We start from the raw sequence: 23,938 nt of genomic DNA, 5'->3' as shown, positions 1-23,938 counted from the left end.
TGTTAATTAAAATTACAAAAATTTTAATTAAAATAAAAAATGGCTTCATGACAAAAGTTAACAATATATGTGGGAAAAAAAAAATGTGTTAGTGAGAAAAATTAAAAATATACACAAGTGATTATTGTCGGCAAATAGCTCAATTAGTACATGATTATAGTGATAGCTTAACTTGATCTTTGGGGGCCAGTCACTTGTACTTAATTCACACTCAACTGAGAAGTGAAGTTGATTCATTTCTACTCAACAGCTTCGGAGAGGACGAGATTTACAGACTTAATTCTGCACCTAACTGTAAGTTTTCACCTTCAATCTCCATGATTTTCTCTTCCTAGATTCTAGATCCAAAATCCAATCTTTGAATGCCTTTTGCAATCTGAAATTTGCTTTACAAACCCTAGATCAAATCAAATCAATTAAATTAGGGAGAAAGATTTGATCTTGAAAATGAAAGAGCCCCTGAATTCAGCAGAACCCCCCATAGCCCAGAAGCTAATAAAGCAAATCAGCAATGTATGCTTCTCTGTATTCGTATTTGCAGTATTAATAGTGACTGTTATTGCAATAACTTACCAACCCCCAGATCCATGGCTTCAATCTGCTCCTGCTCTTACTAATCTCTTCACTCAGGTTGAGAATGCCACTTTCAAAGACGACTCTTCCGTCCTTAAAACCGGCGAGGATTTCTCCCTTCCTCCTGCTCTTGCTCCTTCTTCTGTTTCGCAGCCTATCACTGAGACTGTCATTGCTAATTATGAGCATAATCTTACCTCTAACGCCACCCTTGGTCCGGCAGCTTGTGCTGAGGACCTCAAGGATGGGGTTAATTGTTCCGATCCTCGTGTTTTGATCGCTATTGAGCGCTTTAATTTGAGGTTGTTTAAGTCCATTGTCTTCTTGGAGTATTCTACTCCTGTTAATGGCTCTAAGCCTAATCAGTGTGATGTGGCTTGGAAGTTTAGGAATAGAAAGGAGAAGTCTTGGAGGAAATACAGGGATTTTCGTCGTTTTAGGATTGGCCTTGGGGATGATTGTTCCTATAAGGTTATTGGTGCTAGTGGCTGGCATTCTGGTGTTAATGCTAGGCGCCCTAGACCACGTCCCACGCCTGCCAATCGTAATCCCAAGGTGGCTGTTCCCTACCGGGACAGTGAGATCAATGATACCATACCCAAGATTAACTCTGATACAAATTTTAGGAGAGGGAGGTACTTGTATTATTCCCGCGGTGGGGATTATTGCAAAGGGATGAATCATTATATGTGGAGTTTCTTGTGTGCTTTGGGGGAAGCTCAGTATTTGAACAGGACGTTTGTGATGGATTTGAGTGTTTGCTTGGCTTCTCAGTATAATCCTAGTGGCAAGGATGAGGAGGGGAAGGACTTTAGGTTCTATTTCGACTTTGAGCATCTCAAAGAGGAGGCTTCCATTGTGGAGGAACGGGAATTTCTTAGGGACTGGAAAAGATGGGACAAGAACCATAAGAGGAAGATTCCAGTGAGGAAAGTGGCAAGCTATAAGACCACACCAATGCAACTAAAGAAGGATAGAAGCACCATCATATGGAGGCACTTTGATGCTCCAGAACCAGAAAATTATTGGTACAGGGTTTGTGAAGGACAAGCTGCAAACAACATTAAGAGACCGTGGCATGCACTCTGGAAATCAAAGAGGCTGATGAATATAGTTTCTGAGATTAGCGGAAAATTGGATTGGGATTTCGATGCAGTTCATGTGGTTCGAGGAGAAAAGGCTCAGAACAAGCAACTGTGGCCTCACCTGGATGCCGACACATCTCCTGAAGCTATTGTCTCAAAGCTTCAAGGAGTGATACAGCCCTGGAGGAATTTGTATATTGCCACAAACGAGCCTTTCTATAACTACTTCGATAAACTAAGGTCACATTACAAGGTGCATTTGCTTGATGATTACAAGGAGTTGTGGGGTAACACGAGTGATTGGTATAATGAAACTACAGCTTTGAATGGTGGCCGCCCGGTCAATTTTGATGGTTACATGAGAGCTGAGGTAGATACAGAGGTTTTTATCAGGGGAAAGACACGGGTGGAGACATTCTACAACTTGACCAGCGACTGCAAGGATGGTATCAATACATGTTGATCAGGTCTGGACATTGTCCATTATAATTCTTATAATTTGAGTTCTGTACATCTTGCAGTTCATGTGTCTCTATCAGCATTACACATGCCAGTTTTATTTTGTTCATTCATTCCAGATTTTTAATCTGTTCTTCGATGATGATTGGATATGTTAATTTTTTCTACCATTTAGTTACGATTTGTGCAGTTAATAGAATTTATTGTCTTTGTACCGAAAAGCAGTTAATACCTTTTTTCACATATGTACTAATCCTAATGTATGATTCACCACCCATAAATTTACTGAACGAAAAGAGTTAAGATTATAACTTAACTTGTCATGCTGCAGATGTTTCACCACCTGTCATGAATTATATCTTTGATTTTGAAATATCTCTACAGATTTGACCATTGAGTGATTGAATATTGTTTTATTTTTGACAGTTTCCAACTTCAAGGCATACATAATCCTGATCAAGGAGTTGTGTTCCATTGTTATTCTCTGTATCTTTTAACTCGAGTCCTGAATTCTGAGCTTTTTTTTTCTCTCTCCTTGTTGCAATGGTGGTTTAGATAGGCATCAGCAGAATTTCAGCATTTTCCGTTCTATCAACTTTTTCTTATTCTGCCTTCTCGGGGTATTGGAGCTCAAGTGAGTAGATGTCTGTAACACTTTGTAGATTGTTTCAGTTTATTGGCTAGTTCTATCACTCTCACGAAATGGCTGGGCTGGGAAACTGTTAATTAACACCTATAATCAATGGATTGGATAAATTTGCCTGGCAATAGATGTTGCCCGAGTATGGTTAAGAACCCTCCATCCATATATTTGCTAGTTTAAGGTATCTCTGATTCTACATATTTCCAATTCGCTGATAATTTTTCATAAATTTTCTTGTTGAAGCTTGCTTTAGATGATTATCAGTTGGAGAATTGCCAAATGTAAATCGTCATGTTTACATCATGGATGGTAAATTATTGTAGTCTGGGAGCTGGTACACTAAATCACATTTGACAACTCCTCAAAAAAGAAATCTCACCATACAAACAATTTGCAAGTTCTGATTGTAACTAATTGTGATCAAAGGAGCAGACCTTGTGTAGCTATTTCACTCCTACATTCAAGAAGATAAGTTCCTCCAATTATCTCATCTGAGATCCATTTTATGAGCACGAGCACATGCAGACATTTTTACACAAACAGGCTGGTTCCATGCTTTGCAATTAACATTTTTTCATTTGAAATTCATACAATGTATTGATGGAGTACAAAATGCTGTATATTGGATTTTATAAAAATCAATTTGAGATTCATACAATGTAATGATGGAGTACAAAAGCATATCACTTCCTTTGTTCAAATCCAGTGTGAAGAACTGCCTGAATGTCTTGTTTTTGCATGTTCTGAACACTCTATTGGGGTTCAAGCTATCTGGAATACAGGTAGGACAATATTATGATAAATCACACCAAGCAACATTAAGTCTCAGACTTCCTGCTTATCCACATCTCTATCCAAACATCAGATCTGCAGCACAACAACAGCTCACAAACATTCTCTCACACTGATGATCCCGAAGGAACACCAGTTCTGGTTGCAGAGTGACGCTCTACAAATGACTCCACCAATGGGTTCACCAAATGGGGTGCTTCATCCTGCACAACAAATTAATGCAGTTGAGAGAACAGGCATAAAGTTAATAGTTAGCAAGCATAGGAGCTAAAAAAACTAAGTCAAAAGTGTATGTTTAAAGCAAGGAAGACAGACCTGAGGGCAGTGGCCTACACCAGGCAAGGCAATGAAATCTTCAACAGTATCAAAGTTTCCATAAGCTCTTCCACGCTCAATGGGTTCCCATGGATCTTTGTCACCCCAAACAATTAGTACCGGGCACTGCAAAGAGGAACAAAATTTGTATGTGTTCAGATCTAAGGACACCTATATTGACTCATCATTACCATATATGAGAGAATAAGGAACTAAAGAGCAGCATTTAAGATTTAACCACCCCTGACCTTGACTAGAGGCAATAGCTCCTCAGGAAGAGGACCATCCGAATAACAGATAAACTCCAGAAACACATCAACAGCACCAGGCTCCAACCCAGGAAGAAGGATTTTCTCAACTAGTTCCTCTGTCACCTGGGAGGTGTCATTGTAACACTGAAATAACATCTGTTAGTCTAAGCAAAGCCATCCCCCTTATTCCATAACAACATACAGATGGTTCTATTCACAAATTATCCAGCTTTAAACACTGATTGTACATACCTTTCTACTCAATGCATAAAATGAAGTAGAAAGGTTTGTACAGACAAGAATACCCCAAGGTCTTAGCAAGAAGACAAGTACACATAACACCAGTTGTGTGCCATACTTGGTATCATACCAACAGTGATTGCAGGTTGCAGGAAGAAACCAGAACATTTGACTATACATGTGTTCCATTTTTACATATTCTTCTAGTGAAACAAGCTAATTTGCATTCCTGCTGGTATGTAGGCTACTACTATACCCTTTAATAATAGGTCTCTACATTTCAAGAGATCATAATGATCCTAACTTCGGTTTTGAGTGTGCAAAAAACATAGACAAACAGTTGATACCTGGCACAGAATGTTCCTGACAGATTGAGGTGTGGCTACTGTTCTGAAAAAAACTTTACCAAGATCGGTATTTCTGCCACATAACAAATGAAATGATGTTACAGGTTGAGTTGGAACACAGCAAGGGGACTGTTGGGTGAGGGGCAAAATCAATTACCGCAGTAAACTCTGAAAGGCTTTAATTAGAGGTCTGGCTAGTGGAGGCTGCTTTTTGATATGAAGCATACGAAGAGATATGTTTAGTAGCATAAGACCTTTGCAAATCTGTGGCTCCATAACTGCAGCCTGAAGCCCAACAAGACCTACAAGAAATGATAATTAACATTGTTCGTTGCTGCTAATCTATATGAACCACGAGCGTTGCTTAAGAAATTCAGACAGTGAAAAGTAGGCACCTCCAATGGAGTTGCATATAAAGAATGCCTCATCTTTGACAACCTCAACACAGAAGTCATTAAGCTGGGACGCCCACGTCTCAAAGGTATAAAAAGAAGTGGGGCCAAAGTCGCGAGGGTTGGGTTTATCGGAGTAACCATAACCAATGAGATCAATGGAGTAAACCCTGTGTGACATTCCCAAAACTGGTAGGTTTTTCCTCCAATGATCACTGTTGACAACAAACAGGGCAATCACCAATCAATAATGAACTTATATTCACATTTTATACACTACACTTGAATGATGAGAAGAAAAACAAAAACAAAAAAAACCTGTTAGCTCCGAAGTTGAATGATGAGAAGAAAAACAAAAACAAAAAAAAAAACCTGTTAGCTCCGAAGTTGAATGATGAGAAGAAAAACAAATTTTTGTTAGCTCCGAAGTTGAATTATGAGAAGAAAAACAAAAACAAAAAAAAACCTGTTAGCTCCGAAGCCATGGACGAGAACAAGTGCTGGGCCGGTATCTCCACAGCGTTGATACCGAATCGAATAGCCCCTCCATTTCCACTGGCTTTGCTTGTTAAATTAACATGAAAATTAGTTTGAATTGATTAATTTATTTATCAACAAAATAAATGAAAGAGAAGAGAAAATTACCAAGAATGGACAGGTGGTAGATGTTCAAGGGTATATGTGGGATGATCAGCAGAAAAAGAGCTAACTACAACTTTGGGTTTAGTTGAAATTGAGGAGGTTGGGAAATTGGGTGCATAAAGAGAGTTATGAAAAGTGGGTTGTGAAAATTTGAGGTAGTTTCTTGCTCTTCTTCTACTTACGCTTGTTCTGCTGCTGTTGCTATGGAAATAGAGGTCTGAATTACAGACAGAAATTTCCAAGCTACTCATTTTTATGTTTTAATTAATGTGTGTGTTTTGAATTGTCTCTACTACTCTCAAACTTTGTGCCACAACCAAAACAAAGGAAAAATGTGTTTGGTGGTCACGGTTGCCCCAAATCCTTTATTTCTCCGCCTCTTCCTTACCTGTAGTCTATATTCTATAGACCAGATTTCTTTTCTTTTCCTCTTCACTTATTTGGATGGAAGTAAAAGTAATGGGGTTTTCCATTTTCATCATGTTGCTGCTTAGGCATAATCTATACATCACACTTTATTAAACAACTATCTGGATTTATATGAATTTTGTTTGATTTTATTTTGAAATTTTTTAAGGTAAATTGGACACACCTTTAGTAAAAAAACTGTAATTTTTAAGGTAAAAGGTAATTTAATATAGTATAAAATGGATATAAAACAAGTAATTCGACAATATGTGTCATTTATTAAGTGTCAAAGTTCAATGGTGTAAACAAAATTTTAATTTAGGTTATCAACCTTAAAACTTTACCTTCTAAGCTATCGACATTACATTTTTACTTGATACGCTAGTACACCCAACCTAACCAGGCCACAACATTGTTTGGCCTAGACATTGTTGGGTGTCCATGTAATGCGAGTAAAGACCTTGTGGTAATCTAGTTTTGGCAAACCTTAGATTGACTTTGGTACACATCCTTGTGATTAAAAATCGGAAAATTGTACTCTCAATCTGGTGCCAAATGTCAATGTTTAGTGTGCCAAAATCATTTCCCATACTAACAAGACTATCAACTTTGTGGTTGACAGACTTTGGCACTCTCACACAAGTCACAATAGACTAGCAACATGCTGATTCTCGTCAACAATCAATTCTATTAAGATAATAATTAGAGCCAATCAACTATTGTTGAGTCCTGCTAATAATCACAATGTCTATACGTTATACAACACGAGCAAGGAGCAACATCTAATTACAGCGATATAAAAGAAAACTGCTATTGACAACAGAACTTAAACTTGCTGCTTTGGTTTGTCATGTGCTCACTGGAAATACCAAATTAAGGAGCCAGATGATTGTCCATGCTTTCTAACTTAAATGTGGTATGTGGCCTTATATGCTTGTACTTTTGTTCACTGTTGAACCACCTTGCACATTCCATAAAGCCCTCTGATGGCATCAGCTTCAGTACATCAACTCCCTCTTTCAGAGCCGCATCAATCTAACCACATGCCACAAAAATCATTCGAGGGGGAAGTCAGGTCAGAGAGGATAAATGGACGACATGGAGTAATGAAGTTCAGAAACTTATTTAAACAAGTGATGTGTATCAAAAATATTACATCCCAATTTTAGGAATTCAGAATTCCCTTCTCTCTTCTCCAATTTGTCTCCTCAAACCTTACTATCCCATATATGGAAATTTCACTATTATTTTACATGACATTATGAATCATTCGAAGTATCTTATCCACATCAAACTAACTTTTATCTGTGGTACCCAAACCTGCCTCTGTTAAGTTGAATATTATCCTTGAGATGGACCCAGAATAGCTTAAATATTGTTGGGTCACTATTGTTTCACAAACACTACATAAGAAGCTTGTGTAGACAGGTCATAGAATTTCAAAAGCATATGATCCAACTTACCCGTTCTCTTGCCAATGAATTGAACTTTTGGAGCAAAAATGCTTTGGGGTCCATTTGACCAGGAGGCCTCCCAATTCCTATTCAAGGTTGCATTTATCAGCATATTAACAAATCTAACAAGCCATAAAAAAACTAAGCAATTCAAACATACCAATTCTAAGGCGAGCAAAGTCTCTGTTCCCTCTAAAATGATCAATTACACTCTTCAGCCTGGAGTCACAATAAGAATAAGTGATAGGTTACTTCCACTGGGTAGAATTAAAATACAGAGCACTTCATATAAACCAAAAGAAGCAGATAGGCTTTAGTTTTAACTCTTTTAAGTATAACACAACACACAATAGCAGATTAGTGACTCAACATTGTAACTTCCAAGAAACCAAGATCCTCAAATACTCTATATAGACTGCTATATTATAATTTAATACTCTACAAGTAGAACTTAACAGCTAAACTCTGAAGGAACAACAAACTGAGAAATAAACACCAGATAAGAAAACATGGATATTCTCTTGCCCTATAAACAGCTCAGCTAACAAATTTTCAAATTACAGAGTATGCTTGTGTTAGCAAAGACTTCTTTTCTTTTTTTAAGGCTCTATTACATGAACTACTTTTCTTCTTTTCTTACTTCCATAAATTAAGGTCTCATTTTAAATTTAAGCATCAAAAGCTAACCTCATGGAAAACTTTTAAAAAAGCCTTTTCTTTTTCTTTTCCTATTTGGATCATTAGGGGGGTGATTATTAATACAGTCCCCTGACAATCTTGGCTCAGGCGGAAGTGGAAAAATGGGCCTAATCATCCCAGCTAGGACCTAGGAGTATGCTTCCAAAGATACGTAAATCTTAACCCATGATATAAGACTGAAATAAAGATAATGACAATTTGATACTGAATAAGTGAAAATTTGATTAAATCAGTGAGTCGAATTGACATGACAACTGAACAGGAGATACCTCAATTCAATATGCATAAATGAAGATACTTGATGATTGTTCTGATACTCTGAATAAAAAGGGAAGCAGCTATAAGTGAAACCCAGTAGTTCGAGAGCATACCCATTGTGACTGCTATGACCACCATTGTGTTGAAGCCGAAGTACGCCACATGGCAACTCCTTGTCATCATGGAACTGCAGATTGAAAAGACCCTCAAATAGTACAGCTTGTCCAAAAGGATCATGTATATTGAGCCAGGGGAAAAAAAGTAATAAAGTTAGCAATGATTGAGGATAAATTACCACCATCACTCGATTTAGAGGTAGCTTGTAATATGCTGCTAGAGGACCTGTCTACAATCAAGCGAACAATGATTAGCACCAATCTCCTGAAGCAGAAGCTTGATCACTTACTTTGAAGACAGAATCCATGAATGAAGCATCTGCTATTCTTGTACTGTAATAAGCAGAATATCATCCACATTCATTCAAAAATCTCAATAATAACACAATAGAGTTACAGGAAGCTGACTCACAGATTCGCCACATAAGTTCATGTAAGTCTGAGGTTTTGCTAGGAAAATTGGGACATTGGCAATGAACCCTAGGAACAGAATTACAATTTTTAAATAAATTTTTGAGGAAGTCAAATTAATCAGAAACAGTTCTTTAGCTGGTAGCAGGTAACTGAAAGAGAAAGAGAAGCAAAACCTTGGGCAAATAAAGCTTTACAATGGACATTATTGAGTGAAATGCCAAGAGAATCAGCAAGTGCATCAATCATTTCGAAGCCAACATTATGACGAGTGCCTTTGAATTTATCACCGGGATTGCCTAATCCCACGAAAAGCCATGGCAATGGAGGATTAACACATGTACTCAAACTCCGTCCAACAGCACTGTTTTCTCTGCTCAACCACCTCAACATCAGCCAGCCTTCCTCGACCACCACGGATGAAACCCAATGTACTGTTTTTGAATCCTACTGCACCTTGAGGGCTACAAATATCGCATACCAGCCATATAACATCACAAACTCCGCATCATAAAGGGTAACAAATCAATTGTTCTCATTTTTATAGTTCCGTCCTAACATTTAAGGGTTATAAAGAGTAGTTTGCAACACATTAGCAATCCTATATAACTCACTTAACAAATTAGGCTCCAAAAATCGCATAATTTTTTTCTTTCTTGAGAATAACAATGCAAATTTCACAAACAAAAACTCTAGCAACAAAATAGCTCGTTATAATCTAATCACAAGTTTGGTAATTATAATCAAAAGTTCAATAGTCCACCTAATAACAGTTAGAAAAACCCTGAATTAATCAAATTAACGATAAACCCTATATTGTGAAATTGATATTGATGCTTTTACAAAAATTACAAAAACTAAAACAAAAATATATATAAAAATAAATAAATAAATAATAAAAAAAAATTACCTCGGAGCTGTTTCACTGGAGGAGAGAAAGCTCAAAAGGAGCTTCAGTAAGTTTCAATTGTGGAGTGGGAGAGTGGGAGAAGAGAGGTGCAGTAGTCCAGTGAAAAGCTTGAAGGTGCGAAAAATGAGAAAAACATAGGATGAAGATTAATGCCACGGATATTACGTCAACCGTCAGATCTGTATAATATCAACGGTTTTTTATTCTTCGACGGAGCAATGTTAAGAAATGGCTCCGTATCATTTAAGTTTCACAAATTTTCATAAGTGGGCATTGTTGGCCACACCGTATGACCGAAATTACTTAGTCGTATCGAGGGTTACTTGGTCAGAAGTTACTCGATCGGTTAAGGGTTATTCGATTAGAGGTTGTCTAATTGGTTAAGAGTTATTTATTAAGTTTTTTTGGTGTGTGTCAGTCGGACACACTATGTGCTTAACCACACAGAAAACACGCTAACCAATCGAGTAACCTCAGAATAAGTAACTCTTGACCGACCGAGTAACTCCAAGATAACTAACAATCCTTGACCAATCGAGGAACCCCGTAATAAATAACTCTTAACCGACTGAGTAACCCCTGAATAAGTAACCCCAGCCACACAAAAAATGTATTATTTAAGTTTTGTAATAAAAGAAAATATTCTAATAAATAAATGTCATACGTAAATTTAAAATTTAAAGATATGAAAAAGACATTTTTTTTTTGTAATTTTATAGGAAATTAACTCCAAAACATCCCTTTTTTCTCAAATTATGTAAAATATAGTTTATTATAATTATCATACGATCCTTTTTCATAAATGTGTATACGTATGTTTTGATTTCTTTACCCGAAATAAGGTGTTTTGGTTTGAATTGTTTGAAGTTTAATTTGGTTTTTGTTAAATTTTCCTATCTTGTTTGGTTTGAATTGATTGTGGCTAAACTTAAACCTCAAGTTGTGCACTGTATACATTAAAATAAACATAATCAATTGACATCTTGTTTGATTTTATATTAATGTGTGTTTTAAATATATTATCTTCTAAAAATCTAACATGAAGTTAAAGATACATGCATGCTGATTAGCAAACGAAAATAAGAAAATATAGTATGGTATGATCCAATTTTTTTTTATATAATATGATCTAATTTGGACAAGTAATAAGAATAAAGTGAAAAGAACAACTAAACAAGGTCATGTTGCCTTTGCAAGGGATTTTCATGTTACAATTTATAATATCAATTTATTGGAGTTGTAAGGATGTAGTGTGATATTGATTTGAATAAAGATTAAGCCTAACTTGTACAAGTGATGGACTTGAACAGAGAATAATCAAGACTAATTACACAGAGTAAAATATTTTTAAGGATAGAAAAATTAAAATATTAGTAAATCTTTTTCACGAGGGGAATTCCTAATACATTTGGAAAAAAATAGTGAAAGTCACTATCAATAACTTAATATTAAAACAGACATCGGGAGTGACACATGTCCATCCTGGTGCTGTTTTTTCCTTCCAAAACTCCCCTTCCTTTTTAACCTTTTTTTTTTTTTTTTGAATATTTGATTCTATAATAATATCATTCCAAATTTTTTATATTATTTTTATGACAAATATATATATTTTTTTTATTTGGGGTTCATAATTATTCTATATACATTTACCTAAATAAATATTTCAACTCCTTTTTAATTATCTTTTAAATGGAGTATTATTAGATTTTGCCAAAAAAGTAATAATAAATTGATTCATATAATAGATGTTATAGAAATTACTTTAACACATCACTTATTATTATTATTTTTTTAAATACCTCAGCTAGCTAATATTTTATTTCAATTTTAATTTAATATAACTATATATTTAAGTTAATTATAATTTATTTTTTTTTGAAATTTTACTACTATACATACATATTATCACAAATTAAGGATTTATAGAGTATAGTAAAGGTGTATTGTGTATAGCTATAAAATAAAAGTTGTGTTTGACAAATGAGTTTTTAGATATAAAAGGGGATATAGTATCTGTAATTTTGTATATGTTTGTATAATTTTTTTTTTTCACAAACAAGATTTTAGTTTGTTGTTTGATTGATTTTTGATGTTTATTAAAAATGCATTTATTTATAAGTATTTACTAATATGACCACTAGATCTGATCAAACCAATTTCAGCCTGGAAATTTATCGGGTTTGGGCAGTCTAAAAAATCCATTTTTAGATTATTTTCCGCTTTGCCTATTAATATATTTTATGACATTATAATTTCTATATATTTTATTTGTATGTTTTATCTAATATTATTTGTTGGATATAATTAATTTTTTTACAAAAATTAGACTTACCGTGCATGGCACGGACATTAAACTAGTATTACTCTCAATAATAAACACACACAAAAAAAAATTTAATGTAGGAGATAATTGGTTTAATGGATTTAAATGAGATGGAGTATTCATATATATAAGGAACTATATGGAAACAAATTTGGGAGATTAATTGTTACATAGATATCTCTCGTATGTACATATAACTAATTTTATCGAATGAATGTACATATAACTAATTTTATCTAATGGAGCAATATACTTGGATATACAGTATTTTCTCGATTACGAAAAAAAAATGTAGTACAATTACTCCGTAGTGATGATTCCCAAAAGAAAAGAAGATGATTAAAGTTAAGAGGAGAAAATCAGAAAATACATAATTAAGGAGTGAAATAAAGACAATGAGTAGGAATTAGGAAAATAATAATACAATAAAAAAAAAAGATTAAGATAGGACAGTGGGGTGTGATAGGGGTGGGTAGGAGTAATTGATGAGCTGGAAAAGGAAGCAAAATATAGAGGTGTGTTTTGATTTCCCTCCAAAAACACAGGGCAAAGAACTGGAGAAGAAAAAGGCAGAGTGAGTGAGAAAAAATAAAAAAGAATGAATGATTGAGTGTGAACCAATGAGGTGTAACATGGCCCTACCAATTATTTATAATCTAAAAATAAAATATTCCCTCAATTCCAAAACTTTGACCCTTTTGACCTAATTTTAGTCCCAAAATAATCGACCTATTTACATTAAAATACTTATTAATTTACAACAATATTTGTGCAAAATTAGTTTCTTCATATAAAATTTTGTTTTTCATATATTTTTAATACTTTATTTCTTTACTTTTTTACAAATCCCATGTAAATTTAAAAAAAACCCACCCATTTATGATTTATGATTCCCCCTTAAAACCCTTTTTCTCTCTAATCCCCAAATATCAATCTTCAATCTTCATCAGCCTCCTTCTGTTTTCTCTGTTTCTGCTCTTTTTTCCCTTTCCACTCTCCTCTCCTCTCCTGCCTTCATCCATCCATATTCCATCCCCTGCTCCTCTCTGGTAAAAGAGAAAGAGAAAGAGAAAGAGAGCTTAAAACCCTAGAAATGGAGGGCGAGATCCAACTGGCGGCGCTACTCGGCCCCGACCCTGGCCCCTTTGAGACCCTGATTTCTCACCTGATGTCCTCCTCCAACGAACACCGATCCCAGGCTGAATTAGCCTTCAATCTCTGCAAGGAATCCGATCCCAATTCACTCACCCTCAAACTCGCTCATTTGCTCCAGTTCTCCCCTCACCTCGAAGCTCGCGCCATGTCCTCCATCCTTCTTCGTAAGCTCTTCACTCGCGACTCCATGTCCGATTCTTCTTCTTCTTCCTCTTCCTCTTCCTCTTATGTATGGCCTCGCCTCTCCCCCTCCTCTCAATCCTCCATCAAGTCTATCCTCCTCGCCTGCCTCCAACGCGACGACGCCAAAACCATCTCCAAGAAGCTTTGCGACACCATTTCCGAGCTCGCTTCCGGTATTCTTCCCGACAATGGCTGGCCCGAGCTTCTCCCTTTTATGTTCCAGTGCGTTTCCTCCGATTCTCCCAATTTGCAGGAGTCCGCTTTCTTAATCTTCGCCCAGCTCTCTCAGTTTATCGGCGACACTCTGGTGCCTTTCATTAAGGACCTACACGCCGTCTTCTTCAACACTCTCTCCAATTCTCCTAGCTCCGATGTTCGAATCGCCGCTTTGAATGCTGTTATTAATTTCATCCAGTGTCTCGAAACTTCCGGTGATAGGGATAGGTTTCAGGACCTGTTACCGGCGATGATGAGGACCTTGACTGAGGCGTTGAATTCCAGTCAGGAGGCTACGGCTCAGGAGGCGCTCGAGTTGTTGATTGAGCTGGCTGGGGCTGAGCCTAGGTTTTTGAGAAGGCAGCTTGTCGATGTGGTGGGCTCTATGTTACAGATTGCCGAGGCCGACCAATTGGAGGAAGGAACCAGGCATTTGGCTGTTGAGTTTGTCATCACCCTCGCCGAGGCTAGGGAGCGAGCCCCCGGGATGATGAGGAAGTTGCCGCAGTTTATTAGTAGGCTGTTTGAGATACTGATGAAGATGCTGTTGGATATTGAGGATGATCCTGCTTGGCATAGTGCTGAGATCGAGGACGAGGATGCGGGTGAGACTGGCAATTACAGTGTTGGACAGGAGTGTCTTGATCGTCTTGCCATCGCTCTCGGCGGTAACTCTATTGTTCCGGTCGCATCTCAGCTGTTGCCTGCTTATTTATCTGCTCCTGAGTGGCAAAAGCATCATGCTGCTCTCATTGCTCTTGCTCAGATTGCCGAGGGTTGCGCTAAGGTAACAATGCTGTCTGTCTAAATTATACTTGTTATTATGTTATCATGCCTGATAATTGTGCATCTGATTGAATATGCTTATGGTTCCTAGTATAGAGAATCATCTATCATAATTATCACAACAGATGTTTGCTATTTCTGTGTTGTAGTTTTTTGATTATTACCTGTATTGTTTTACAATATATATTGTTTAATTTGATGTTCTAGGTGATGGTTAAAAATTTGGAACAAGTAGTGAATATGGTTTTGAGCTCGTTCCAAGATCCTCATCCGCGAGTAAGGTGGGCAGCAATCAATGCAATTGGGCAGTTGTCTACTGACCTGGGTCCAGATTTGCAAATGCACTATCACCAGAGAGTTCTTCCAGCATTGGCTGGCGCTATGGACGACTTTCAAAATCCTCGAGTACAGGTTGGTTAGTTGCATAATTTTTTGCATTGATTTGTAAGCTTAATTTTGGTCTCCGAGAATTACACTCAACATCAAAGACACTCTTGAGTAATCACCTTGTAAATAATTTCACAAACTACATGCCAACTGAGAGAGATTGGCATATTGCCATATTCAAGCTAATACTTTGTATATTTAAGAACACTTAAAAATTGCGCGGAGTAGAATAACATACATGCATGAAGATTTACTGTTCTGCATATAAACTATCAACATTATGCAGGCACATGCTGCTTCAGCTGTTCTTAATTTCAGCGAGAACTGCACTCCAGATATCTTAACTCCTTACATGGATGGGGTGGTGAGCAAATTACTTGTTCTATTACAGGTAAATACAAGATCTGCATTTTTTCTTTCCTTCCCCCCCCCCCCCCCCCCCCCCCCCCGCGGATATAATAATAGCTTATATGTTGCTAAGCCTCCGGGTTATTTTGATTTTCACTGTGTTTATGTGAACAATTGCACACCAATTCAGAATGGAAAACAATTGGTTCAAGAGGGAGCCTTGACTGCATTGGCATCAGTCGCTGATTCTTCTCAGGTGCCTCTGCTACTAAAGTTTGTTTGATTAGATTATATTGCTATGGAGAACAAGATTTTAACATGATGAAATTGGCAGGAGCATTTCCAAAAATATTATGATGCTGTCATGCCTTACTTGAAGGCTATCCTGGTAAATGCAACAGACAAATCTAATCGGATGCTTCGAGCAAAAGCAATGGAATGCATTAGTTTGGTTGGTATGGCTGTTGGCAAGGAGAAGTTTAGGGATGATGCTAAACAGGTTTGTTAAATCATATTGGACTTTATTACTTTTTACAGTCAGATAAGTGGAAGCTGGTATGGTTGTGATATCTCCACAGCAATTAATTCATGTGCATTTTCCAGAGTTTTCATTGTTCTTATAAAAGCATATGGCACTCTTTTTAGTTATTTCTTCATTCCTGTCTTAGTTCTGTTATTGGCGAATTTTTATTATTCTAGTATAGATGAAAAAATTCTGATATAGTAGCAAGCACTTTATCTCTGTCATATAATTTGATGCCTGAACTCTAGGGATGTCAATTTTTCAATTGCAGCACTACCAATTGCACTTTTCTTGTTTTATTAAAAAAAAATAAAATATTGCACTTTTTTTTGTCAACTGAGGCTTAGTTCTTTGTCTTGGTGTTAACTTATTCGAATTTTCTACTAGGTCATGGAGGTGCTTATGTCACTGCAAGGATCCCAAATGGAAGCTGATGATCCTACAACAAGTTACATGCTACAGGTAAAGTTTGCTTCTTAAATCACATTTTTATGCACTTGCTTGATAGAAGACTCCTAATGTAACTTTTGGGTGCTCAATTGTTTTGTAGGCTTGGGCTCGACTATGCAAATGCCTAGGGCAGGATTTCCTTCCTTATATGAGTGTTGTTATGCCTCCTCTTCTTCAGTCTGCTCAGCTTAAACCTGATGTCACCATCACCTCTGCTGACTCTGATAATGATATTGAAGACTCCGATGATGAAAGGTACCTTGCTCTTGTCGAATTTAGTATGTCTGTTTATTTAATAAATATTTGTTGTAACTTGTGACTTTTCCCCCCTCTACTTTTATCTACAATTACTGGTCCCTTAAAAGAAGTAATTAGATTACCAGTGCTTGGTCCTGCATCTAGATGGAGGTTTAGTAAAATTACAGCTGAATTTTTATCTTCTTCCCTATGGCACTATTTAGTCTAAAAAAAAACTTTGAATTTTCCCTTTTTCCATTTCCCAAAAATATGTGTATAATTATGCCTGTGTTTTGCAGCATGGAGACCATAACACTTGGAGACAAGAGGATAGGGATCAAGACTAGTGTCTTGGAGGAGAAAGCAACTGCATGCAACATGCTATGCTGTTATGCTGATGAATTGAAGGAAGGGTTTTATCCTTGGATTGATCAGGTTTGTCTTTATTTTCTACAAAATAAATATTCTTTATTGAGAGGATATATTGACTATAATTGTTTCTATGCAGGTGGCACCAACTCTCGTTCCTCTCCTAAAATTTTATTTTCATGAAGAAGTTCGAAGAGCTGCCGTTTCTAGTATGTAGTTATCTTGGTTCCTGGATTGACACCTTCTGACAGACATCTGTGACAGTCTTTGGAATTATATTCTGAGCTCTTACCATCAAACATTTGTCTCTTTTACAGTTATGCCTGAATTATTGCTCTCTGCAAAACTAGCTGTGGAGAAAGGGCTTGCTCAAGGTCGCAATGAATCCTATGTCAAGCAATTATCTGACTACATAGTACCAGCCTTAGTTGAGGCCCTGCACAAGGTAATTGTTCATAGCTGTGGTGGTTTCTGTGTTCATGATGCTCGAAAAATACGTGATCCCTAATTTCCAAATAATTTGCAGGAGCCTGATGTTGAAATTAGTGCTAGCATGTTGGATGCATTGAATGAGTGTATACAGGTAAGCTAGATTCTCATCGTTTTTTTGAAAGCTAAGTCAGTGTTGTCTTCTGAATCTATGTTTTGAATGTAACTTTGGTTTTGGTATCCCAAATCCTGATCAACATACAGCTCACCATTCTTGTAGTGTCTACTAAATATGAGTCATCATCAACTTGTCAACAGTAATCTGCATATTGATCATAGTTATCATGAATATTACACATAAATTCACCCTCATCACTAAGCACATTCTGACAGAGAGAAGGCCATTGCTTCATCAATCAAAATTAAACTAGGGACAAAATAATAGGCTGGAATGAATATTGTACATATGAACTAAATGTTTCTTAAGATCATACCGCACTTTCCTTTTGCATCTGTTCTTTACAAAATGCTTCTATTCCATCTCATTTCTTCTCCAGGTTTCTGGAACCCTTTTGGATGAAGGTCAAGTCAGAGCAATTGTGGATGAAATTAAGCAGGTCCTCACTGCTAGCTCCAGTAGAAAAAGAGAGAGATCAGAGAGGGCTAAAGCTGAGGATTTTGATGCCGAAGAGAGTGAGTTACTTAAAGAGGAAAATGAGCAGGAGGAGGAGCTATTTGATCAAGTATGTGACAGTGCCTTTTTTTTTTTTCAATATGTCTACAAGTATTTCTTTAATTGTTTCAGTATTTCTTTATCTGTTTCTTGTATGGAACTTTCTCCATATACAACACAAATAAGGAGAGTTTTGTCTGTGATTCAGGTCGGTGAAATCTTGGGAACATTAATCAAAACATTCAAGGCCTCCTTCTTAGCCTTCTTTGATGAGCTGACATCGTACCTGACTCCTATGTGGGTAAGTTTCTTGCTGAATATCTAGATATGTATCTATGAAAGCTGTTAGTGTCTATCCCATTTTGCGAGAGACCATGGTTTGTGTGGGCTAAAGTTGAACTGCTTCTAAACCACGTGGCTCAATATCAATTAATATATTGCTCATGTGCATTCGTTCATCATTCATGTTTTTGTCTTCTTTCTTCTGGTTAATGACCTCTCCCTCTCTGGCAAACTTTTGTGTTTGAAAGGGGGAAAAAACCTGAAACCTGATTGTGCTTGAATCCTAATTATTAAAATTCAATTGGTCCATCTCTGATTAGACTTTACCTTTCGGGTCAAACCATGTGAAGAATGATTATATTACTATGTTGCATAATTTGAAGGTACTGCTGTCAGTAGTTGCTCATGTTTGATTTTAAATAGTGTTTGAGAGATTGCAAGTTGGGGTCTTGTGGTTTAAAGTCATTGTCTCTATATATTAGGTAAGTATTTAAATGGCGGTGAGTAAGTTTTGTCAACATAGTGAAGTCTTTTAAGTCTTATACAAGACCTTTTAAGGCCCTGTTTTTCTAATTTTGAGTCCTTGACTCTTTTTGACAAATTCAGATAAATTCACTAAAATTATTCTTCAAACCTCAAAAATACTTGTTTTTCCAATTGTGACCTGTTATACTACTTTGGAATCTATGGTTCTTGTCAAACCTGAGCATATTCTCACTCAATTCATAAAGTATAGCTGGCCTATCCCTACCCATTTGATACATGTAATTAAGAAGATAGGAGTGCATCTCATTATTTCATCGTTGTGTGTAGGGCAAAGACAAGACAGCGGGAGAAAGAAGGATAGCAATATGTATATTTGACGATGTTGCTGAGCAGTGTCGTGAAGCTGCTCTCAAGTAAGTTTAGCATCTCAGCCTTTTGTGGCCAAAGTTACGAAAGTTGACTGTAAATTGTCACAAATACTTATCTTAAAATGTAACTTTGTTTCATGTGTAATCTTGTACTCTTGCTAGATAACTCTTAATGTGTATTTAAATAATATCTTTCATGAGATTCACATATACAATTGGTTTTAATGGTCAAAGGTGTGCATTGGAGCCTGAAAAAGCGTGGTGTAACTATTATAAAATGGAGTATTATGACATGCCATTATTCTGTCAGATATTCTAATTTTTGTTTTTGTGGGGCAGATATTATGACACATACTTGCCTTTCTTGTTTGAAGCCTGCAATGATGAAAATCCAGATGTCCGACAGGTGGGTGCTGCATGCATTATTTATTGAACCATAGTTTACTGTGCCGTTTGTTCTCACTTCATGCACTTGACTTTATTCAGGCTGCTGTCTATGGACTTGGCGTGTGTGCAGAGTTTGGTGGTTCAGTTTTCAAGCCACTAGTGGGGGGTAGATTTCAAGCCACCTGCTTTCTTACCCTTGATGTGCATATCCCTTCAAATGGAATTAAATTAATTTTTTTATTTTTAATAAACAGAGGCTCTCTCAAGACTAAATGCTGTCATCCAGCATCCTCATGCCCTCCAGCCTGAAAATATTATGGCATATGATAATGCAGTATCAGCTCTGGGAAAGATATGTCAATTTCATAGGGATAGCATTGATTCATCACAGGTTAGTTTTGTTAGATTTTCCAATTAGGTAGGCTTTTCTGGTTTGTTTGTTTTTTTATTTTTTATTTTTTTATTTGTGTTGTACAAGCTTCATATCTGACATTTTTGAAGATGTGCTTTGATCACATTAAGCTTATTCTATTGTCATGCCGAAGGCTCTGTGATGTGCTGTGTTGTATTCCTTGTGTGATATAATTGTAGCCTTTGTAGGTGTAATGGACAAATGGTGTATGTTTAGCATGCTTGTAGTAATGATATAGATGTTTTGTGCATGTGGTGTGGGAGGTGAAAAACGAGCAAGTGTGTTTTTTATTGAATCAAAACTTAAGAAGCATAATAAATTTAATTATCATATCCTTGGGTTATTGTGCATGGTATAAGAGAGTTTTTGTGTCATATGCCTTTTGTTTCATGGCATTCTTGGTTTTGCAACTTATTATTTGCTTCATATTTGATGCAAATAATAAGTTGCTATTATTTGCTTCATATTTGATGCAAATATTGAGTTGATGCAACTTATTAATCCACATCTCATGTTAATTTTTACGCTGGGATAGTGTCTTGTTTAATATGCGATCGTCATCAATTATTCATATGCTGGGATTACTCCTGAGGTTTCCCTCTGGTCTTCTGCAGGTTATTCCTGCATGGCTAAGCTGTTTGCCCATTAAAGGCGACTTAATTGAGGCCAAAGTTGTTCACGATCAGCTTTGTTGTATGGTTGAAAGGTGAGCATTGAAGGTCTGCAACCTTGTCTATGCACTCCTGGTCAATAACAGAAGTCTTAAATGTTACATTTGATTGCCTTTAGGTCTGATGTGGAACTCTTGGGACCCAACAATCAACATGTACCTAAGATATTTCTGGTCTTTGCAGAGGTATGTCTCTGCTCTAAAATCTTACCGCATACTGACTCTGAAATATTATATTGGTACCGTTTGTAATTGCACTGGTCCATACAAGTTATTTTGTCACCAAGGTCCTGTAACTGTAAACTTCTACATATTGAATTTTGTGAAAATCACTCTGCTGGTCATCAGAGTGTTAGATACCCATAATAATTTTATTGTTTCGAATCCATATAGCGACTGATTGAGAGTGAATGTCTATAATAGGGTGTAATGACTAGTAACCATGATAAACAAACGTGGCCCGTAAAAAAAAATCAACACATAAATTCCTAGGAAGATTCTATCTGCCGCCACTCTTAAGCTCCAAGTTCTATTCAGAAATCAGAATTCAGATTCTCTCTATGTTGATTTGAAGAAACCTCTATAAATTTATAATTACTATAGCAGTTTCTTGAAGAAGCTTCTTCAGATCTCCTTTTCCAGGCTAAATAAGTTGCTTCTTCATTAGCCTTTTGTCTTTAATGTCCAGCTGTGTCCTGAGGTGGATGATGCCGTAGGTTGGTGGAATCTTTTTTCAGCTTTGCAGTGCTAGTTGTTCTGTCTGTTGTCTCAGGCTAGAGCACAGCCTTGCTCTGTCCCTTGATTGCCACCATGAGTGGTATTGTTTGGGAGGCGCTGCCAGATCTGCATTACTATGTTCTCCTCCTTGCCGTCTCTTCACCTTGAGACATCTATTCTGATTGTTTGTGTGCTCTCTTTATTCCCTCCTTTCATGTCTTGCCTCCTGCTCTATAACCTCTTCTGTTCAAAGGTTTGTCTGTCTGTTGATTGTCCTTTGTTTGCTGAATTCCTGTTGTCCATTTGGCCTTTTAGTGAAGTCAGTTTCTTTTCTGTTTTTTTACTTTTTATTTTAAAATTTGGTTCTGTTTCTTTTTATTTTTTCTTTGTTCAGTTTTAGGTGGTTCTAGTATTTGGTTTGCATTTTTCCCTGGCAGAGTTTTAACTTTGAAGTATATGTAGTATTATTTCTGCCTCCCGTCAAGGGTTATAAGAGAGTTGTCTTTGATTGAGCATGGGGCTGGACAATTTGTGCTGTGTCCTGTGGTGGAACTAGAATAGGTTTTTTGTTGCTTTTTTCTCTCTTATCTGTTTCACCCTAAGGCTCTGGTATTCATCCGCAAGGATGATTAGGTTTTGAACTTTTTTCACAAGCTCGCCTTGTTTCTTTCCTAATACAAAGGTGTTTAAGAGGATGTAATGACTTGGGCAGGAATGTCTTCATAGGATGTAGTGACTTGGGCAGGAATGTCTTCATAGGATGTAGTGACTTGGGCAGGAATGTCTTCATAGGGTGTAATGACTAGTCATCATCTCTATCTGTATGATGGTCCATGCTAACATTGTACAAGTAGCTGTTAAGTATATGTTTGCAGCTTATGTGTTTCATCATCAAATTATAATCACAATTGTATGACTTCAGTAATTGTAGTTGTAAACGATTTTTATTTGGATGGTGTATAATAATACTTTGCACAATAGTAGCCAATTTATAAACCAAAATTGTTGTTTGTTTAGGTTCTTTGTGCTGGTAAAGATTTAGCAACAGAGCAAACTGCAGGCAGAATGGTCAATCTGTTGAGGCATCTCCAGCAAACTTTACCGCCAGCTACATTGGCTTCAACATGGTCTTCATTACTACCACAGCAACAGCTTACTTTGCAGTCAATCCTTTCATCCTAGGTTTCCAGTTGAGAAAGATTCTAATCATCACAACTTGATTCCTGTTGTTTTGCATGCAATAGCTACATATTCTTTGTCAACATGCATCACCTCTTCATCCATTTGTGAATGTCACATTTGCTCAGGCATCTCTTGGTGGTCGAGGGTCCACAAGGTGCTTTTATAGATATAATGCATAGTTATACTGTTGTATAGTGAAAGGTGAAGAAATTATACATCGGTCTCTGGATTAGAGAAGTTTTGGGATATTGCATTGGGAGGTTTCAAGAATCGTCAAAGGAGGTGATTCTTGATGCAGTTTTGGCCAACATATTACTTAAATTTTTATTCGTTAAGAAGTATTCTCGATTGTAATTTGTAATTTTTTTGGGGAAGTTTGAATAATTAGTGTGCCGAAAAGAGTGAAGTTCCTGTTTGCAGTCTGAAAATTTGGGCGTAATTGAATTATGGTGACTTGTTTTTTCTGCACCTTGGATGATCCATCTAATTTATGTGCACATTGGATGTTTTTGAAAAATTTGGAAAGACTTATCATACTGTGGTTTGAACAAGTTAGGAAAATGGGTTAAATAAAAGGAAGAGAGAACCGTGGGCAGGTGCATTGCATGATATGCATGCATGCATGAATAGGCTATGGAATTGTAAAATAATACTTGTGTTTAATTTCATGGTTTTGTTCCAAACAGACTACATTACGTCTCTATCACTATCAGAACGAATCAGTTATCAACTCATCCAAATACCCCATTAATGACTCGTGGCCTTCAACACATTTGGTCGGTCACCTGACATATATTTATATTGCTTAAGGCTTGTTTGGAATGGTTTTTTGTTTACAGTTTTCAGTTTTTTTGAAAACAAAAAATAGGAAACAAGAAAAATGTGTTTTTATTTTTCTGTTGTTAGTTTTCAAAATTATTATAATCTTAATAAGTTTGACTAACTTTTTATTCATTATATAATATGTATCATATGATTTTGAAAAATAAAAAACCAAAAAACAGAAAATCACAGTGATGCCCAACGAACCCTTATTGATTCCTTTCCTTAAACTTTATTTTCACTTTGATTTTGTTTTTATTATAAATTTATAATAATAATAATAAATAAGACTAAATTAATTAATTTAGGGAGACCAAATTGCATGCCACCACGATAATAATCGCCTTGACCCAGTTCTGTAAAATGAATATGAAATATTGGCTCTTTCTTAGTCAGGTCCCCACTCCACCACCCCCCACCGCCCCTGCTCCCTCACCTCCTCTTCTACAAATCTATAACTTTTTTTAGTTATTTGTTCTCAACTTTTTGAATGTCATCCTTAAATATTTAAATTGAACTAAGCTAGTTAACATATATC

The 23,938-nt window shown here is 36.5% G+C and overlaps 4 protein-coding genes across 5 annotated transcripts; 2 read left to right on the top strand and 2 right to left on the bottom strand.

The window, feature by feature from the left end:
* The first annotated feature begins 195 nt into the window (after positions 1–195).
* Positions 196–2,316, top strand: LOC145574099 (uncharacterized). The gene has a single exon (XM_081631837.1). The coding sequence runs from the start codon at positions 448–450 to the stop codon at positions 2,119–2,121; it is 1,674 nt and encodes a 557-aa protein (XP_081487963.1). The 5' UTR covers positions 196–447; the 3' UTR covers positions 2,122–2,316.
* A 1,000-nt stretch (positions 2,317–3,316) lies between these two features.
* LOC145574100 (uncharacterized) lies at positions 3,317–6,127 on the bottom strand. Of its 2 annotated transcripts, none has more exons than XM_081631838.1 (8): positions 5,743–6,127; positions 5,564–5,656; positions 5,101–5,312; positions 4,863–5,007; positions 4,706–4,778; positions 4,116–4,262; positions 3,868–3,993; positions 3,317–3,755 (listed from the first exon to the last, which is right to left on the bottom strand). In XM_081631838.1, the coding sequence occupies exons 1-8, from the start codon at positions 5,988–5,990 to the stop codon at positions 3,660–3,662; spliced, it is 1,140 nt and encodes a 379-aa protein (XP_081487964.1). In that variant the 5' UTR covers positions 5,991–6,127; the 3' UTR covers positions 3,317–3,659. The 2 variants fall into 2 exon arrangements, with proteins under 2 accessions (XP_081487964.1, XP_081487965.1); XM_081631839.1 differs by having other exon boundaries at positions 5,564–5,661; positions 5,743–5,870.
* A 688-nt stretch (positions 6,128–6,815) lies between these two features.
* Positions 6,816–10,133, bottom strand: LOC145575835 (peptidyl-tRNA hydrolase, mitochondrial-like). Its single transcript, XM_081633627.1, has 8 exons — positions 9,996–10,133; positions 9,262–9,549; positions 9,087–9,154; positions 8,854–8,904; positions 8,672–8,745; positions 7,762–7,820; positions 7,611–7,687; positions 6,816–7,182 (listed from the first exon to the last, which is right to left on the bottom strand). The coding sequence occupies exons 2-8, from the start codon at positions 9,476–9,478 to the stop codon at positions 7,021–7,023; spliced, it is 708 nt and encodes a 235-aa protein (XP_081489753.1). The 5' UTR covers positions 9,479–9,549; positions 9,996–10,133; the 3' UTR covers positions 6,816–7,020.
* A 3,107-nt stretch (positions 10,134–13,240) lies between these two features.
* LOC145574098 (uncharacterized) lies at positions 13,241–23,046 on the top strand. The gene is made up of 20 exons (XM_081631836.1): positions 13,241–14,659; positions 14,866–15,069; positions 15,332–15,436; positions 15,584–15,649; positions 15,728–15,892; positions 16,304–16,378; positions 16,467–16,621; positions 16,903–17,038; positions 17,112–17,181; positions 17,290–17,417; positions 17,499–17,555; positions 17,959–18,144; positions 18,283–18,375; positions 19,170–19,255; positions 19,550–19,616; positions 19,697–19,763; positions 19,852–19,988; positions 20,624–20,715; positions 20,799–20,865; positions 22,414–23,046. Exons 1-20 carry the CDS (start codon positions 13,412–13,414, stop codon positions 22,576–22,578), a joined length of 3,369 nt encoding a protein of 1,122 aa, XP_081487962.1. The 5' UTR covers positions 13,241–13,411; the 3' UTR covers positions 22,579–23,046.
* Positions 23,047–23,938: the final 892 nt, after the last annotated feature.

This window comes from Chenopodium album, chromosome 13 (assembly GCF_948465745.1).
Source record: "Chenopodium album chromosome 13, dcCheAlbu1.1, whole genome shotgun sequence".
NCBI lineage: Eukaryota > Viridiplantae > Streptophyta > Magnoliopsida > Caryophyllales > Amaranthaceae > Chenopodium > Chenopodium album.
Note: the sequence above shows the minus strand (reverse complement) of the source record. Positions and strands in the feature narration are given on the sequence as shown.